We start from the raw sequence: 20,740 nt of genomic DNA, 5'->3' as shown, positions 1-20,740 counted from the left end.
TGCTCACCATATGGATGTCAAATTGTTTCTCAGTGTTTGCTGCCACTGTCTGTCTGTCTGCTGGATTTTTAATTCACAAAACAACTCTACTATGTTAACATACTTGCTTCGACCAAGTCTGTGTTTGTAACTGAATAAATTACACAAAGCTGAAAAATGTGAACAAATTTAACAAATATATTAAATATTTCTTAAAAGTTTTTGCAATTTTTTGAGTTACAAACAATGATTTAGTATATGTTATTCGATGTGCATTGCCTATGAAAACCATGCACTGGTTACCTTTGAAAATGATTGCCTTAGTACACTGAATTTACACAACTTTCAAAAGATGTCTAAATCGTGAGCAAGCGTGAATCTGAGATGATGTAGGGTTTACATATCGTTGGCCGTAGCTAGATGCAGTAATGTAGAGCTTTCGCTTCGTCGCTCTCGGTCCTCCACTAGAAGCAAACCCCGTAAGAAAATAAAAAGTAAAACGAAAAATGGTGAGTCACACAAAATAATAACATATGTAAAAAAATAAATAAATAAATAAAAAAGTATTGTAAATGAAAATTTAAAAAAAGCTACAATTATTGCAGGTACGTTGGCCGCAGTCCTGCTTGTAAAGGGTGTACGCACAGTACGGTCCATTTACTGACCTAACGCAGGGAACGGTTACATATCGTTGGCCGATACATATATTTGTATTTTTTCGGCCTAAACCAGTTGTTCTATATCGCTTCACTTCTAACGACGTTGTTGTTTGTTGTTGTTGTTGTTGTTGTTGTTGTTGTTGTTGTAAAGATTCAGTTTGCTTCATCGTACATTGTATCATGACAAGTTGAAAAGTGAGCGTCAACGTTGCACATAGTTCGTGTCCATGTCCTACTAGTCTATCAGCTAGCCCTCGGATGTTCTTCCGATAAAATAGGACACACAGCCGAACAACGCTATCGAGGATGGAACATCCGAGTTCGGGCAAGCCCTCACATGCGAACTTCGTTCGCTTATAGTTATAGCATCGAAAGAAAGCCCGAAAGTCTAGCAGCAAGACTAATGTCCTACGCGCTACGTACATGCGGCCATAACTGTCTTTAGAAATAGCGTGTACATGTGTGTACGGTAAAAAACGAATCATATCTCTGGATAGATTAGGATTTCACTTGGACGTCGTTAGTCACGCACCGTGTATGCGACGCCACAGGCCATGGTTGTTGGGAAAACACGAACTATCACACTTAACTTTATAACAGTTTTGTAGATTGAATGAATATGTTTGGTCTATCAATTTCAGGGGTAAGAACGTGTATTTGACAACGAATTTGAAACACGTAATCGACGCCGTGTCACTAAAATCATGGCGAATAAATTACAGTTTCATTATTTCTGAAACTACCCCTCCTTGTCAAAGTCATTCTAAAATTTACAGAAGTGAGATATATAAAGATGATACTTTATAAATACCTATCGCCGGAATATCAACAATCCATAAGAATTCGACCTGGTTTCACGTGTATCACCAGAAGTACAGGCCGTCACGTCTGCTGCAACCCAGGTGTCGTCTGCTTCAATTTGGCCCACTAACATACATAATTCCGTGTCGCAATGCATAAACTATGTCATTTTTTGGATAGGCGTTGACAACAGTCATCATATTTTCCATTTTCAAGGAATTTTGGAAAATTATCCAGAATTTCATACCTTGTTGACTGAGAGCTCGGAGGTCAATGCCGTAACTGCATGTTGTTTTCGACATGCATGTGCTGGCTGTGTGCCAAAACGGGGTCACAAAGTTTTGTGTCCGTCATACTGATTGGTCGGCCTATACTAGCCTGTTAGAGGTCGTAATCGAAATTTCCAATGCGCGGATTGATGGCTATTTGAAATTATGTTACAAAGTTGTCGATAACAAAGAAATGTTACGTTTTAAACGCATACGGGCGAATATTCTTTGCTGAAGCTTGTACTGAGGTTATCCGTTCAAATCTCTACTGGATGTTCTGAGGGCAATTATAAAATTAGGGGTGTTTTAATTTAGATAAGGGGAGAAGAATGAGCAAGGTGTCTTTATTTCAGTCAATAAAGAGAGAAGGAAAAAAACAAATATCATTCAGTCAATTGATCAATATCACAAAATATACGTTTTATTTAACCCCAAAATTAATCAATCAATCGATCAATCAATCAAATAATCGATAAATCGATCGATCAATCAATTACATGCCAGCATGCTGAGCCCTGTGCTTTGAGTGACACGAAGCTTCAGCAAAGGTGTTACACAATCACGTGTGCATAATTCAACCACGTCATCATTTGTTGAATTAACATGTTGCGACAATAGTTTTAGTTTGTGTCTATCTCAGAAAACCGAAGGCTCAATTACCAGAGTAATGACGTTGTTAGTCTGTCAGGTACGCCGTGGTGGGGCGCCCTCAAACATCATGCAACCCCAAGAGGAAATATGAAAACAAATCAACAGTCTTCATCCTTACTTGCATTGTCCATACACCCACGAACACCAATAACTTGGTGTGATACTCTTGCTCTCAGTATTACCGAGTCAACAACAAAAAAAAAACACTGCCTGGTCAGCTTGTCTACACTTCTATACGTATAACAGTACAAGATCTTTTTCAGATGTGTATGGTTGCTAGATTTATGCTTTCACCAATGCTTTCCCGGTATTTTCACCTGTGAACAGTCCAAAGAAAGCCTGTCGCATGTTTTCAAATCCTTCAGTAATGTGTGTATCCATTTTCAATTTCCCCTAAAGAAAACCGAAAACAAAATGAATGTATTAATGTTTTCAAAATGGCAGACTAAAATATGTCACCGGGGCCGGGAGTCCTTACCATCCCTACCCATTAGGGAAATGTATTATAAGAGCTCCCCCAACGGGTGGTGATCATTCAGTAGTCTATCAACACCGTAGACTCTACTCTGTATGTGTGTAGCAGGTGGGTGATAAAGCTTGCAAACGTCTCCATAGTCTGTCCAGTCAGCAAAATTTTCAATTTTCCATATTTGGACAAAATATCTCCATTCAGCTAAGATTCAGTGTTCCATATTTGGGTAAATGTCTACCATATTTGGTGTCATATTTGCTTAATGCAGCCAATAACAATTGCACCCTTACCTGTACATACCACTCAGCCATCTGCTTGAACGCCTCTGCATGTTTGTCGGCTGCGTATGATGACTGAATAAACCCACGGATATTCAGTTCTTTCACTACAGTTATATGGTCTGTGCATGGAACTGGAACAAAGCAGTCAAAAATGGGTTCATCTTTACCCTAAAGACTTTTAAATTATCATCTGACTCTGTCAACATACTGGCTTGGCAGTCAAGACTTTGGGCAAACGACACTATCAAGTCAGATAGCCAAGTCTCACGGCGAGTTTAGTTTTGGAGGAATGGCAAATAGGACAAACATTATCGTCCATGTGAGGGAAGTACACATTCATGTTACATATCTTTGTAGAATGAAAAGGAAAGTGTGAAACAGGACATTTTTTATAATTAATTTGGGGGGGGGGTATAATTTGAACTACAATCCTATTATGCAAGCTTACAGAAAAACATTTAAAAAAGAAATATGTAAAAATAAATATGTCAAAGTTGATGATTGGACACTGGTAATCTATGCGTCCCAGATATGCCTAAATATTCATTGCACAGCATTTCATAATACGTAAAACATGAAACTATCATTTTTATTGATATCAGCCATATTTAACCATCTACACAGTGAAAGATTGGTCCCGATAAGTTGTGGAACGCCACCAACGTCTTTCTCTTACATTATATTTTTTTCCGGGTAAGAACACCTGGTAAAGTACTCACGGAGTTCTGGCTCTTTAGCATTGTATTGAGAGATAGCACCACACTGAGAAATACGACCAAATGTATTCATATGTCTACGTACAGTTACTGAAAACATGCCACCAACCTAGGAGAGATAAGTATGAATTCAAAATTAACAAACGAGAAATTGAAAACATTACATTCTGGTGAAATGGTACTTGTAAAAAGTTAAAAGGGCCCATGGAAACCTAAGTTCACTACATCAGATTTTAATCATATAGTGTACAGCGGGGCGTTCCCGAGTATAGCGCCTCCAACACATCCTCACTACTGGTGCTACCGGTATCACATTCGTTTGTAATTTAGCACTTCAGGGTAACTGTATTTTACTAGCTAACTGATTTTGGAGTAATTATGTTTTCCAACATGCTTACATTATCGAAGTACAAATCGACACCATTTGGTGCCGCCTTCTTCAGAGTTTCATCCAAATCAATTGTCTTGTAATTAAACGCTTCATCAAAACCAAGTGACTTCACATAGTTGACTTTGGCATCCGTTCCAGCAAAACCAATAACTCGACAACCCTGTTATGGAAATGATAGGAAGAATATGTTAAAGTTTTGTTGTCCACGACATTTACATCAACACACATGGACAAGATACTACACTATTTTTGTATATGGCTGTACTGTATACTGCATTTAATCAACATCGACAAAATCGCCCAGTTTCAAGTTGCCATTCACCGACCCTGTTTGATACATCACTTAGAAACCAATAAGAAACTGCACATGCTACACATTTAAGATAGCAAAATTGAATGAACGGAGTTTCTTGTAACATTTCAAATTTACTAAAGTTCCACCATCAAAACATTGGCACCCGTGTGTCTGTGTCTCGATGCAGTACATTATAATACGGCTAGACCAACTTGGCCAATCAGAGGCCTTGATTTCGGTTGGTTATGGAGCCATAACCCACTCTTTCTTAGGGGTGTGACCTATATTACGCTCAGCACTAAATTTGCATGCAAAAAATTACACAAAATTTTGAAAAAAATCCGTTTGAGCCAATCACGCCGTAGTATAAGTAAGATAGACAACTCTTTCGGTAGGGTTATGTGCCCAAAACTCGGGGGCTACGCCCCCTCGTTTATTGGCACATAACCCTCTCGAACTCGTTGACTATCCATTACTCAAACTGTTATCATAACAGAGCAACATGTAGCGGGATCTTGCTATCTTGGTGTTGAATATGCAGTTTCGAACACTAAATTTCTAAAATATGGCATTCAAAAGTGAAAGGCATGACTCAGTCTATATCTCAACGTTTCTATGTTTAATTTTAGTTTCAGGAACTTTTGACATAGAGTTCAAAATTACATAAAAATTAACACATTTTAAAATCAAGTAAGACCACAAATACTGATATGAGAACATAAAAGATTCAATTTTGACGATTAGGAGACAATTTTTTTGTCGCAAACTTTTGCAGCTATTTCAAAAACTTCAATTTAAGGATATTGAAAGTTTATCTCTGACTCAGACATATATTTACCAGAAAGCCAATTAAAATTATATACTGTACCTTAAGTTTTCCTATTTGTCCTACCAAGCTTCCTACAGCCCCTGCTGCACCATTGACCACTAACGTTTCCCCTTCTTTTGGTTTACAGACGTCGAGCAGGCCAAGGTATGCGGTCATTCTGAAAACGAAAAAAAAATCACAAAATTTAAATGGTCACCATGTCTATAGCTTTAGTGTCTTTTGTGTTTTTTCCGATTCATATTGAAAGTTTATTTTGAAGGAGATGAAATGTAGCAATATTTCAAGCGCCTCTTTGTTCTCACAGCTGACCTTTGTATTGTACGGGCAATTGTCTGTCTGTCTGTCTGTCTGTCTGTCTGTCTGTCTGTCTGTATGTATGTATGTATGTATGTATGTATGTATGTATGTGTATGTATGTATGTATGTATGTATGTATGTATGTATGTATGTATATGTATGTATGTATGTATGTATGTATGTATGTATGTATGTATGTATGTATGCATGCATGCATGTTTGTCTGTCTGTCTGTTGCCTGTTGTTTGTCTATGTCACAGTTTTCTCAAAGAAGGCCGACTCAATTCAAACGAATTGTAGTACACATATTATTTAGGGTTATGGCTAGAACTGAACTGATTGATGTCAACAGATCGTATGTGTTTTGTAAAGCTTTAAATGCTAGTGCGTAATTTGCATAATTAATGATTTTAAGTAATTAGCTGCTATATCACAAGAATACATACTTCAAATTCCACGTGATCTGGTCCATGCATCAGCTACAACAAAGCGCATATGTCCCAAAAAACTTGTTGATAAAGCATTTATTTAGTTATAATGTGTGATTTGCATAATGAATACATTTCGGTAATTAGGCACTATCTTAAGTATGTAAGCTTCCATTATAGGGCATTGTTATTAATTTGCCAATAAAGCGGTGTACCATGTATGGCAGCTATAGCTCAGATTTTTGCGTTCTAACAATTACTGCATGTTAAAGAAAAATCTCAAGGTTTTGCCCTTATGGAAGGCATTCAGTTTACATCTGGTTATTGAAATGATAATATTTTGTTAATAACCTACCCAACCATACCGACAACGCCCAGAGCTTGATATAAGGGAATCTCTGAAGGCAGATGGTCAAGTTTTGATTCTGTCTTTCCAGTTGAAATAAAATGGGTCCTCCAACCAGCGAGCGATAGTACATTGATACCAACAGGGTAGTCTGCATTCTTACTTTCTCTTACCCTGACAAAAAGATAACATTGTGTCAGGATACTATTACATTTTATCATAAAAATGGAATATTTGGTCAAGAAAACAAAATGTCATGGAGATGTAAGTATTAAACGAGTATAATATACATAGTGATTAAGCAGAAATACAGAGATAGGTGGAGTGAATATTCAGGATATTTTCACTGATGTTCCCATTCAGCAAGTGCACCTTTAAAATTATAGCAGAAATTATTCAAAAATATACAGGTACTTACCTTGCTATCTGTCTACCTATCATAGTGTCACCTTTATTCATGATGTTTGAACTAAAGAGTCTGAAATAGAAGAACGAGAACAAGTATGAAATCGGATTCTTCATTTTTTTTAAAGGTAATGTCCTGGTCAAAGCAGATATCTTGATTTACAATAATGCCTTCACGTATAACTATAGCATAAAAAGACACTACACAGAAACCATGATTATAGTTAAATTGAATTGGTATTTATAACCCGGGAAAAAATTTGCATTGTGTTCCTTCGATTCAGAATACTTTTCAACTAAACGGTGAGAGATTTACATACCTCATATAGGGATCCACAGACAAATAGACAGCTTTGCATAAAAACTCTAGTATCAACAAAAAAGAAAAAAAAGAGAAAAGTAGTTTCTTTCAATTGAGGCATTTCATACATCGAAAATCACATCAAAATCCCCTTACAATCCCAATAAATACATGTCTCTCTCTCTCTCTCTCTCTCTCTCTCTCTCTCTCTCTCTCTCTCTCTCTCTCTCTCTCTCTCTCTCTCTCTCTCTCCAGATTAGGTATTACGATAACCACAGATAATCCCATAGTCCTTTGCGTCTGAGCATGCTCAGTTTGGATTGCAAGTTCCCTATTCTCGGACCCAATTTTTACAAGGTTCTCGCCAATTCCATGGCATTGTACATTCCTAACAACTTAAGTCATTTGTGTGATATTTTGTCAAAAAGCTTTTGCAAAAGCAGGATAAATAATGTCTACGCCCTGTCCACTGTCTACTGCACTTGTTACATTACTGTCCTAGTACAGTGTAGACCTATTCTACGGTTTTATTGTTTCACACTGCCTTTGTTACGTCGTCTAGTGTACGCCAGTTATATATGGTTTCTTTGATAATCAAATTCTTTGAAATACTGTACAGGTTCCTCCTCGGACAAAGGACCACACAATTTGTCTTCTTTTTTTTTACATTCGATGTACATTTATTTGCGTTTAGGTTTAACCTATCATGGATTGCAATTTATTTTCAATTTTTCTGGTATCTTTTAATGCGTAGAAGAGAGTGGCGTTGTCTGTACGTACTTTTGAACTGACCTGACCTTTGGCTTTTGACCTTTTTTAAGCACAGCTTCAAGGTCGCTTTGAAATGGTGTTCATATCTTCAGCTGTACTAGGGTAACGTATTTTCACATCAAGGTCGTTCGATCAGGATCACGGTTCGAATTCACACGTGGTTCCAGCTTTGTGGCGTTGAAACTAGGTCAACGATGTTTCAATATCGTAGTAAACCAAACCTTAGCTGGAATTGTAGCGTTTGATTCCAGTTCCAGACCCCTGCTTCGATCAACATGGCCATCATGGTGACCTCTTTCTTACAGTTAATAATTGATTGGCATGTCAACTCACCTCCTTCTGTTATATCTGGTAGATCCTCTTCTACCACCTGAAAATCACTCTCTTTTGGAAACCCATCGAAGTGGTCTACCAGTATGTATTTCTTTGCTCTCACCATATTTAGTTTTATGGGTTCACCCCTACACCCTCTGGTATGATTTAATAGTGTGCACTGATGTGATAACGAGGCCTCATACATTAAGACAGAGCATAGTGAGGGTTAAACCATTTTGTATCGGGGGTGGTGCACGAATTTTGAAAATAAATATAACTGGCTAAGATTGAACAAAACCTTTTACTGACAACATCAAGCCTTTTGGGTATGAGTGAAAACAATTACTGTGAAGTTAGTGTTAGCCCAATCTGATTAAAATCCGATGTAGATGTCAGCTAATCGTTCATTGCTATTTTACCTTCATTATTTTGCCTGAATTGACCTTCTTGGTACATGTTTACATTTTTTTAGCCTGATCGCCTCCTCTACGCGATCAGGCTAAAAAATGTAAACATGTACCAAGAAGGTCAATTCAGGCAAAATAACGAAGATGAAATAGCAATGAACGATTAGCCGGATTTTAATCAGATTGGTGTTAGCCCACATGGCTAGTTTGTGTGGATCGGCTTCATATCAGTGCTCTAGAAGATTGGTAAAATCAGGGATTTGCTTGATCAAAATTCCATTGAGAAAATGTATTAATGCTTTTGTCACTTCATGTCTTGATTTTTGTAATAGTTTACTGTTTGGTTTCCCAGCATATGAGATTCGGAAACTTCAAATGATTCAGAATTCTGCAGCTCGTTTAGTTATTAGAGAGAAGTGTAACCACATTACCCCTTTTCTCAAAGTGTTGCACTGGCTACCAGTATTAACAGCGTTTAGAATTTAAAATTCTCTGCCTAACATTCAAAGTCCTTCACGGTTTTGCATCTGGCTATCTTGATCAGTTGATAACCCAACGTAGCTCCAGCCGTGCTTTACGCAGTAACTCATGGAATGAAATTTACTTACACCAACCACTCAGCAATACTGCTTATTATGGTGACAGAACATTCTCAATTTGTGCTCCACACTTGTGGAATGCTGCCATCGTATCTGCAGAGTGTCACTACACTAGTTCCAGGCATTTAAATCAGGTCTTAAGAACTATTTCTTCAAATAAGACTTGTGCTTGAGTCTGTTTTTGTACTCGTTTTTCTGTGCTTTGTAAAGCGCATTGTGATAGTTTATGAAATGCGCTATATAAGAAAATTAGATTAGATTAGATTAGATTAGATGAGATGAGATGAGATGAGATGAGATGAGATGAGATGAGATGTTATGAGATGAGATGAGATGAGATGAGATGAGATGAGATGTGATGAGATGAGATGAGATGTGATGAGATGAGATGAGATGTGATGAGATGAGATGAGATGAGATGAGATGAGATGAGATGTGATGAGATGAGATGAGATGAGATGAGATGTGATGAGATGAGATGAGATGAGATGAGATGTGATGAGATGAGATGAGATGAGATGAGATGAGATGAGATGAGATGTTATGAGATGAGATGAGATGTGATGAGATGAGATGAGATGAGATGAGATGAGATGAGATGTGATGAGATATTCTCCAAACTACTATCGACATAACGTTATGTTTTCAGGATGATTCTGTCGAAGGAAATCTTGTACTGGACCTACTGACCCACTGTTGTCATTTCCGTAAGACAGCACCACCCGAATTAGTCGATGAAGTTATGAATTTCATATCTAAGTCAGAAATGACCACGCGAAAGGAAGGGAGATTCCTTCTCAATAACGACAGAGATATTATTCTGGTACACAAATAATTGTTTTTCAAAATCTTTTTTTTTCCACTGTAATTTCTTCGGTTTTGATAAAGCCTTAGAAGTTGTGATAGAAACTATTGTTCTCTCACGATAAATATCCTCATTGTTTAAATATGCATAATGACCACGTGACCAAACATTATTTGCATTCCACGAAATTATACACTTTTTTTGTTGACAAACTAGAAACTTTCTTACATACATGGTGTTGCTCATGATCTTATCATAAATGAACATTTATTAGATGCACAATGCATATTCATAACTTCTAAATGCTTATTTCCTATGTGACTCACTAGCAACTGAAAGAATAATAGAGGTGAAGAATAGTTTTACAATTGTGCGAAATTTATGTGATGCAAAATCATGAAATGACTCTCCAGAACTCGCATTTTATGGAATACCTTTATTTCCAGGAGTGGTGTTCCCTTTAAAACAAGCTATCGAGTCTAATAGGGTCCCATCAAATTGGTTTGAAATAGTTTATATACAAACAATACGGACAAGAGCATTTTTTTAGTTTAGACGAGTAGTGACAACCCTTAGGTCACAAGTATTTTCCGGCTTAATTAAGAAACATTTTGATGAATACCATAATTATTCCAGTGCCAGTTATATCAAAGAAAATTTGGGGGGAAAATGACAACTTTGAACGTTTTGACGCATATTTCTAACACAGCAGAACCAGTGACGTAGACACACGTTGTCGTGACGTAGAACAACCAGAGTATATATTCTGTATTTGTTGTTCAACTTGTCTCGTGCATGTTATAACAAGTGATATGATTTTAGAATTATACACACTATTACACAAAACACTGTATACAGGATTATATAAGAATAATTCATTGGTTTAAAGTGGCCATGTGAATGGATGACAAATGGGTATATTTGAAGAATTAAAAATCCAAAATAAACATCTAATTGCGTAGTCATAGCCAGACAATCAGATTATAATAGTTCACGTTATTTTATTACGTTTGACCTCAAAATGATCCATTTCTTTTAACACTAATACTAATACTATGCTTATTTTCTGCATAATTTAGGCCAAATGCTCCAAAACAGTGCTACAAGAGATTCTTCACTGTCTTTCTATATAATGTGATACGGTTAATTAACAATTCAAAGTATACATGTTAGTCACACAAGATTAATTAATAATTAAATAATTAATAAGTTTACAAATTATTACAATTCATCTTTGATTTTAAAGGCATGCAGAAAGAATAAAGCTTGATTCATAATAAGTACACCAGCCTTAGTTTTCATTAAAAGGTTAAATTGATGAAGAAAGGGAGATATGTACAGTGTGCTTAGATTATACCTTTTTCTCGGTTGCTCCTCGTTTAGAAAATTAGTGGGAATCCTCTAAAAATCCTCTATTTTAATGAAATATAATAAAACGGTTGTTGTGTATTAACAAAGCTAAATGTATGCAACCTTAGAAGTATGTCTACATGATAGACGTTTGCTACGTAATTCCTTGAGACTCTCTTTCCGAAAGCATTGATACAGTCGAAGCATATAGTGAACCGCATCTCCTACGTCAACGTCTTAAAATGTTTCCATAGCAACACCATTTTCATCATCTTCTGCTTTGTACATCTTCCAACTTGTAGGACGGTCGATGCCTGTATGTTTCTGCTTTTGTTTCCTTTAAAGAAGTGATATTATTAAAATTATGTACAAAATTTAATTACTAATGTAAATAACAATAGGGTTATCAGACGTACACTGGCATTGTATACTAGGGTGTATATAGATTTTAATTTCCCATCCCATTGTCTAGGAAGAAATATAAATTAGATAGTATTTATAGTGTTAAATTGTTAAAAGGATGTATAATTCTGTAACTACATGTTATCGTTCTGACTATAGACAATGTTTTACTGCTGATGTTTGTTGTTGTTGTTGTTGTTGTTGTTGTTGTTGTTGTTGTTGTTGTTGGTTGGTTGGTTGAAGTTATTTTTGAGATATTTGAAGTTGTTTAAGTCGTTGGTGTTGTATTTGCGGTTGTATGTGTTGTTGTTGTTGTTGTTGTTGTTGTTGTTGTTGTACATGTTGCTTTTGAAGTTGCAGTAGTTGATATTGAGTGAGGTGGCCGAATTTGTTGTTGCTGTTGTTTGTGGTGTTGTTGTTGTTGTTACGTAGTGGCGGTTGTATCGCTGCTGTCATCAGTTATCACAGTACTCTATATGTACTGACTCTACTTTTCAAGTATGAAAAGGGGAAAAAACGAGACTTAATTACTTTCCAAATCGTTCTCCTTCCTCCATAGTTTCAGGTAATTTCTTTCCCCTAGTTTCTGGCAGTGGTAGAATCAGTATACCGGCAATAATTGCAGCAATACCAAATATCATAGCTGGAAGGCTTTTCCAGATTGTTGCCATTAGCAACAACTGTGGGGCTAGGATGCCTCCAATACGGGCAAACATTGAACACAGACCGATACCTACTGATCTATTAAACAAAAATAATACAATTTTTCTGTGCCAAAATCATATTCCTCAAACTGCTGGGTATATACGAATAACGGCCATATGGCCTTATATACGCTCTCTACTTCTGGATGGCGGGGAGGGGTACAATCCTAGGAATGCACGTTTCTGTATGTGCATATATTTATATCAAATCAATTAATTTCAATCAAATGAATTTTTAATTGATTATATCAAACTATTGCAACATAAACGTATCTTCGCTTTGATTTCATTTTAGATTAGTCAATTTACCATGGCTTCCCTAAACTCTCAACGAAATCACGAATCAGTATTGGATCTTAGTCAAAATCTAAATAGCTCTCTTTCTTGACTTAGTATAATTTTCAACAAAATACAATGCAAGAAAGCACACTGGGCATGCGCAGGAACAAATAAAAGTCAGAACGTATACATCGTTGCTTGTGTCTCCTCTCCTGCAATGAGGATGATTCCTGTACATTGTTATGCAATTGTTGCCCGTGTTTGGCTCTTGCAGACAGTGATATTATACTGAACAACTGCAAGACAAGTAAACAGCTCGAGTCTCTGTCACAAGTTTGGCTGACGAAACAAAAAACATGCATCATGTAATGATTGTACACTACGTGCAGCATATATCATATAGACACGCCAAATAGTTATATTACAATGTCTATGTGCCACCCTCTGCAAGATACACAAACGAGAAACAATAATTATCGTATCCGTTCTGACTTTTGTGACTGCACACTTTACTTTCTTCTGTTGCATTTAAATCCATCAATTGGGTTTTGAGATATCTAGCAGGCAAACAAGCAAACAAACAAACAAACACATTTAAACAAACAGAGTTAATAAAACATGGAGCCACAACAATACAGTCCCTTACCTGACAGGGGTTGGGAATAATTCTGCTGTATACACGTATAGCATACTAAATGAACAGGAGATGGAAAATTTGCTGATCATGGTAACGGTTATTCCAAGCCACACATATTCGCCACCTGAAAATTTCAAATGGAGGCTAGTCTTAATTAACAGAAGCTGTATGAGCCCTTACCCGACCCTTGTTTGTCTATCTCCAGCTCTCCACCTCCTTAAAATCGGAAAGACCAAGGGACTTGTCGTCGATGAAACTGACAAATACAATAGGGAAGCTAGTTGGGCATTGAGCCACCGATGTCAGCCAATAAGGTTAAGCGTTTGGGGGGGGGGGGTTGCTAATTTAGAGCTTTGACTACCTGGACGTCAAAGAATGATAAAGATGAACAGCAAAATCAAACACCTTTTCTTGTCACGGTGTGACACTTTTCACCAACAACTATGAACAATGTCGCTACTTACATTGTGGCACAAACGATGCAGAAATACACGCAATACCTCCAATGACCATCGTATAAAACATTGACCAGCGGCGTCCAAGCAGACGATATTCCATAATTGCTAGACTGAGGATATAGGAAGGGATTTCAACAGCCCCAGCCAAGAAACAGTTCACGAAATCATCGCCACCTAGGCTGGAGGTGTTGAAAGACAACCCATAGTATACCAAGGTATTGACAGTCCTAAAACAGAAGAAACATTATTGCCCTATAAAAAAAAAAAATGTCACCACTTAAACAGAAAAGAAACAAGTCTCCGTTGCAGACACAGCATAATGATATTGTGTTATCGCAATGACGACTTTTAAAGTGAAAATTAAATGATAGTGACAGTTTTGACACATATATTTAACAACTAGACAGTCAGACTGTTATCCTGCCCGTTTACAGTGAACAATACACTGATTTTGTGTCCATGTGTGATATTTTCTGTGAGCTGACAACACAAGTTCTTCAATCCGAACAGTTAAGCATGCAATGTTATTATTACTCACCAATTGTACATAAGGATTAGAGTCTTCTTTCTCATGTTTGATAATCGGAAGATTTCGAAAATCAAGAACCTGCTACGAATTTCAACAACTTCTTCTGATTTCTAGAGAAAGGTGTATAATATTCACATATATAACCCCTTATGTTAAATTCTAAATGTCAGATGAAATGAAAAGCCGTTATCCTGAAAGAAGATGATAACTCCTCGAGATCTCCGTCTCTTTTAATGAACTTTACGTCACTGTAAAACAAACACATGATGATGGCTTACTATAATGATGTGGACAATTTGTAATGTTGTAATTTCCACACATGGATCATGTCCACATACTATTCAGTTCTAGAGATTACAACAAAGAAAACATGTACTTAATTTCATTTAAATTGAGGTTGCCATTTTGGGAATGTGAGTCAGTCAGTAAGACAACGAAACAGATGACGATGATGCAAACAGTGAGACAGACAGACAGACAGACAGACAGATAGACAGACTGACTGACAGATTAACCACAAACGCCATCACATTTAAGGGAGGTAAGAAATAAACTGGATACAAAGAAGGAATTTACAGCAAAAGGGACTTGCAATAACGTTGGTCATAGAATACTTGTGGATGTCTATAAATATTTATTATTTCATATTCATCAAGATCAAAGAACATATTACCTTGGGTTCATCTTCAATACTTGGTTTCCATGATCCATTAATGACATCATCAGGGAGGGACACTTTGTTTACTTTAGCCATTTTCCTTATGACCGTTAATGCTTCTTTCTTTTTGCCAACAGACAGTAACCACCTTGGAGACTCAGGTAAAACCCTCGGGAAGAGAAGTTGTAACAATTATGCAATCTTGATGTTCATGCATGTGATGTGTCTGTCTGTCTGTCTGTCTGTCTGTCTGTCTGTATGTCTGTCTGTCTGTCTGTCTGACTGACTGACTGACTGACTGACTGACTGACTGACTGACTGACAGGTCTTAAAACCACGTATGTACTCACTAGTTCAAAGACACCGAAGACACATACATACATACATACATACATACGTACATACGTACATACGTACATACATACATACATACATACATACATACATACATACATACATACATACATACACGCACGCACGCACGCACACACGCACACACACACACACACACATACATACATACATACATACATACATACATACATACATACATACATACATACATACATACAGACACACAGACAGACACAGACACAAACACACACACGCATACATACATACATACATACATACATACATACATACATACATACATACACACACACACACACACACACACACGCACACACACACACACACACACATATGCTAAAAACCAACGTAACCATGCATATTTGATATTGAAAGAACACAATGACATTATCAAGCATACGAACACTTGGGTATTTCCCAGATTTGTAAGAGTAATGCATGTAAAAGTTCCTCAGTGCAAGAATAACTACATATTTGCACGTATGATGTTATTCAACAACAGATGGTGCAACACAAAAAGGGACTTTTAAAATACTCACCACCAATATGACACAAACAATATACTTGGAACAGTGAGAACTAACTGTAGTATCCACCAAGTTCGAATAAGGTATGCAAACAGTGCTAACAACATATAACCTATGGAGAAGAATGCCATCATTACCATGCCACATGCAGTTCGCTTGGTTGGACCAACAACTTCAGTAGCTAGGGGAAGGAACATCAACAAATTTCAGTCCCTTTTATTTACCCTGTGCCAGTCTCTTTTCACATAAGTAGTCACCCCCACCATAAAGAGAAAAAAAGAGAGCACCCGGAAAGTTCTTAATGTGTAATTTTGTGACGCCTCCATGTGGCTGATAGTGTTTGGTACGTCGACAGACATACATACATACCGACAGACAGGCAGACAGACAGACAGACAGACAGACAGACAGACAGACAGACAGACAGACAGACAGACAAACAATGCATAACAATGTTCCTTTACAGAAGTTAAAAATGCAATTTTCATTTCATTTCTACCGCAGCCATTCTATAAAATAAAACTCATAGATAACTAACCTAAAACAAACCCAGCTAACATTGTGCCATAAGTATTAACGGCCACTAAAAATCGACAAACTGCAAACACAGCAAAATTTGGTGCGAAGGCCTCTACTGTTCCAGCTATTGTTCCAAAGGCAATAGTGATAATCATGCCAGGAACACGACCAAACCTGCATGTGAAGAAAACAACAAGTTTTCATTTTTGAAAGTAAAATGTGTCTCTGACACCAATTTCACTGAAAAGCAAAGTTCTTGAATCTGTGTGTGTGTGTATGTATGCACGCGCATGTGTGTGTGTCTCTGTGTGCGTGTGTCTGTGTGTATCTGTGTCAATGTCAATGTCGTCGTCGTCGTCGTCGTCTCAAAAATGGTTTGCTTAATAAAAATTTGGTATACACCTTCTTTCAGGTAATGGCTAGAAGTGAATAGGTATTTTAAACATGTGGATATTAATGTTTCAGTAATTAGGCAATATCTTGAAATTTTAGTGAAATTTCAGTGTCTGCATAGATCTATGGTCTGCCTTTGTGTCATTGTTTTCTCAAATATCTCTGCCATATGAAAACTGCTCCCTGGTACATTTCCAATAAATAAAAGGAACTTAGAGGTGCCCTATCTTGTTTTCTAATGTTTAAATTTTATGACCTTAAAGATCTCACCTGTCTAATATGATTCCATAGACGATAGAACCAACCAAAAACCCAGCCATGTAGGAAGATTTTGCCAACGCCGTCAGATAAGATCTATCACATACCAGGTTAAACTATACAAGAAAAAAAAGAACAATACAAATACCATGTTAAACTAAACAAGAAAAAAAAACACTATAGGTAATTAAACACTAATTTTTTTTAACAACTTCAAAATTCTTTTATAAAATATTACCAATACACCTGGGCATACTAAGTCTTGTCGAGGTATACTGTGAATATGCAAATGACATCAATCATATGTTCAGTACACAATGAACTAATGAATACAAAGCTACAGATTTGGCTAGGATGATGCTGTATAGACCTTACAAATCAGCCATCTTGGATGGTGCACCATGGGAGATGTGGTATCAAAGACGAATTGGTCACTATTGTTTACAGTCTAATTTTTTTTCTAATCACAAGGAATCTCTTCTTGTTTATTTAAATTCTGGCAGGGCAGGGTGGGAGTTTCTTCTACAGACAACGTGATGGATTTTGTATCAATGTAACTATAACTAATAACTGTTCATTGCAACTCAGCAAGCTAAGTTTTGATTGCAAATTGGCTATTGGTTTTACCAGAGAAACAGAGAGACAGACAGGCAAGTAGAGGGACAAAGAGACACATAGTCAGACACATATACACTAAGTGAGTATAAGTGAGTATGCGTTTTGTGAAATGAAGAAAAGAAGACGTTTTTTCTGGACATACCTGATGCGTGACAGTAGATGTGTACGTAGATCTATCATATTCCCATCCATGATCACAGTTTAATGTAGAACTATTCTGGTAATAGTTCTTGTTTTGTTCCACTTTGTAGAATGTTGTCTCACTTAGGTTGGTATTGTATCTATGGCACTGACTAAAGGCGGTCACCGGTCCACATCCTAAATTTGCCGATTGTCTTGGGATAGTTATGTTTTTAACCAATTCCAAACAGCTGGCAGTGGTGAAGTTTGTAAGACAGACCTGTTGGCTTATTTCGTCTACGTTCGGAACTTTACACCAGGAATCAGTCGGGGCAAAGAAGAAGACGGGTAGCATGGTATAGTAACCTGTCGGAATAACCATCACGCCCAGAAGAAACAGAACTCGCTTCTGGTACGTTCCAAGTTCACCCAACAAATATTTCAAAATGTCGTCAAATTGCATATTTATTTCAGTCTGAAAGGAAGAAATACCAAGATAGCAAAATGAATATGAGCGTTGTCACATTTTATTATTGAATAAATATGCAATAAATAGATTATCATGTATGTTTTTTGTCAGCAGCAATTATACGTGTGCATGACAAATAAGTACTGATCGAGTATGTATGTATGTATGTATGTATGTATGTATCTATGTCTGTGTTGCGTGGTCTGTCTGTCTGCCTGCCTGTCTGTCTGTCTGTGTGTGAACACGATATCAAAAAACCACTGCATCAATTCTAAGGAAACTTGCAACACATATTCCTTATACTAAGTGTAAGAATTAACTTTTGGTAAACATTCTATGATCAATAATGGGTCATTTGCATAATTCATAATTTTATCCAGTAGTTTTTAGTTTTAATTGATAATTTTTATGATTAATGATTTTGGTTACGAGGCCATATTTTAAAAATGCAAGCTTCAAATTTCATATAATCTTAATGATTTATAAGCATAATTCATTTGTCGTTAATTAGGCAATACCATTAGTTTAAGTGTCCTATAGTTTGTTTGGTATAATTAATTTGTCAATGAAGCTTATAGGGGTACATCATGTCTGATAGCTATATCCGAGAATTTTGCATTCAAAAAAAATGTGTAGGATTTTCCCGTACAGAAGGGTGTTTACATCTGGTCTATAACCGTTGGAGAAGTGGGTGACACTTTCATGAGGTAATTTTGTTTTAAAGACAGTAAAAACTTCAGTAGGTAGGTAGGGAAGGATGTATTAGTTCGTATGACAATGCTAAGAAACTGATATAGTTGTTTTAGTTTTTCACGTACTGCCATCCGATTTTTCTTAATATTTAGGACGTCCTCTAGACCTAGTGACACTGTCGAAATGGCTTTAACCTGTTCAAGATGATGGTGGATTGTGATGCGTTGTTCTTCTTCATTAAGTTTACATGAGTCATGCAAGGTTGTATTGGCAAAGGTTATCTTGTCATCTACAGATTGCACGTCCTTGCTACATTTAGTCTGAATGTAATAAACCCTGTACACGTACAGCAACTTGACCCTGACACGCGGGTGCCAATGTTTTGATGTCTGCATTTGATGTCTCCATAGTGGCACGTTAATTCATTCAATCTTGCTATCTTACAGCCTGAGTGTAGCACGTCCAGATTCGTATTGTTTTCTGCGTGAGGTTGTATCAAACATAACCAACCAGTGAACACTAACCTGCAATATACTGCATATTATATGTAGACTAAGGCTTGAGACAACATTCCGTAAATATTTTTGACACAGATACAATGTAATAACTATAGTGGTTCTCCACTTAATGTTTTAGAACACCTGTGGACCCCGCAACTACTTCTTCCCAAACCCCAATGAAAGAACGAAGAAAAAAAGAATGAAAATTATTGGACATGCGTATAGGATGCTCAATGAACTTTAACTTGAAATCCAATGACCCCCCCCCCCCCCACCACCACCACCACCATTACAGGCATATTTTTGTAAATATATGATTCTTGTTTATAACTTTATGGTTGGTCATGACAGAATGATGTCTGAGAGGTTATGTGTTGATGACAAATGGTGTCAAGTGACGTATGTTTGACCTTTAGAGATGTATATGGGAATGGTCCAGTGATGTTGTTGTTCATGTTCGTATAGTAAGTCCATTGTTGTTGTTCTCACTGAAAGGAACAATGCAGAAAAAAATCTGCATACAAACTGGTAAAGGCTATCGTCGTGGTGAAAGCAATACTAGAGGTAAATGTTCAGTTGTGCACTGCTCTCAACTGGTATGACAGTTACCTTAATAGAAATCACTGTGGCTTTAAACCTATTTCCCTCGAGGTGTATTGACGAATTTATGGCGACGAATTCACTACATAAACAATGCAATGAAGTTGCACGTGCCGCTTTATAGTTTATACAGAGCGCTTAGCAAAAAGTGGCATTTAAAACTTTCCATTCATCTGTTATCTCGTCAAAGTACTGATAAGTTCAGATAATTTGGCCAATATAAAAAGGTATCACTCACTGCGTTTACTTTCCCACAGTTTGCTCGAGGCTCAGCAAGGGTACAGGGCCACTTTGGTGTGATCAAAAGATCATGATTAATGTGTTTCATGAAACATAAAATACTTACATTTTAGCATGTGTTTCTTCCTCTCTCTCAAGAACATTAATTTCCAACCTATATACTCGAAGTTCAGCGATTTACCTCGAGACACTTTGCTACTACAATTGCGCGCTAATACTAGACGGTGTGATGCTGCAGGTAAATGTGCCTGCACTCGACTGTAAAGTTGCTTTTCTGCTTTTGCATTCTTTTGTATTTCTATAGATTATAGAGAATATATTTGAGCGGCGTTCACAGCTCAGCTCAGGTCAGACAGGTCGTGCGAACAACCTAAATAGTAAATCATGCCATCTCGTG

At 37.0% G+C, this 20,740-nt stretch overlaps 2 protein-coding genes across 2 annotated transcripts in view; both read right to left on the bottom strand.

Annotated features, from left to right (window-relative positions):
• Nucleotides 1–2,582: 2,582 nt before the first annotated feature.
• On the bottom strand, nucleotides 2,583–8,367 carry LOC144452967 (prostaglandin reductase 1-like). The gene is made up of 9 exons (XM_078144203.1): nucleotides 8,225–8,367; nucleotides 7,140–7,185; nucleotides 6,833–6,892; nucleotides 6,424–6,588; nucleotides 5,383–5,500; nucleotides 4,227–4,379; nucleotides 3,832–3,937; nucleotides 3,122–3,243; nucleotides 2,583–2,752 (listed from the first exon to the last, which is right to left on the bottom strand). Exons 1-9 carry the CDS (start codon nucleotides 8,328–8,330, stop codon nucleotides 2,642–2,644), a joined length of 987 nt encoding a protein of 328 aa, XP_078000329.1. The 5' UTR covers nucleotides 8,331–8,367; the 3' UTR covers nucleotides 2,583–2,641.
• A 3,929-nt stretch (nucleotides 8,368–12,296) lies between these two features.
• The window catches only part of LOC144452792 (organic cation transporter protein-like), a 9,378-nt gene continuing 934 nt past the window's right edge, over nucleotides 12,297–20,740 (bottom strand). Inside the window, exons 2-10 of the mRNA XM_078143947.1 lie at nucleotides 17,864–18,316; nucleotides 17,116–17,219; nucleotides 16,472–16,626; nucleotides 15,946–16,114; nucleotides 15,050–15,203; nucleotides 14,386–14,486; nucleotides 13,854–14,074; nucleotides 13,399–13,513; nucleotides 12,297–12,510 (exon numbers count right to left, since the gene is read on the bottom strand). Coding sequence (XP_078000073.1) covers nucleotides 12,297–12,510; nucleotides 13,399–13,513; nucleotides 13,854–14,074; nucleotides 14,386–14,486; nucleotides 15,050–15,203; nucleotides 15,946–16,114; nucleotides 16,472–16,626; nucleotides 17,116–17,219; nucleotides 17,864–18,316 — 1,686 coding nt within the window. The remainder of the gene's footprint in view (nucleotides 12,511–13,398; nucleotides 13,514–13,853; nucleotides 14,075–14,385; nucleotides 14,487–15,049; nucleotides 15,204–15,945; nucleotides 16,115–16,471; nucleotides 16,627–17,115; nucleotides 17,220–17,863; nucleotides 18,317–20,740) is intronic.

This window comes from Glandiceps talaboti, chromosome 23 (assembly GCF_964340395.1).
Source record: "Glandiceps talaboti chromosome 23, keGlaTala1.1, whole genome shotgun sequence".
NCBI classification, from domain to species: Eukaryota; Metazoa; Hemichordata; class Enteropneusta; family Spengelidae; genus Glandiceps; species Glandiceps talaboti.
Note: the sequence above shows the minus strand (reverse complement) of the source record. Positions and strands in the feature narration are given on the sequence as shown.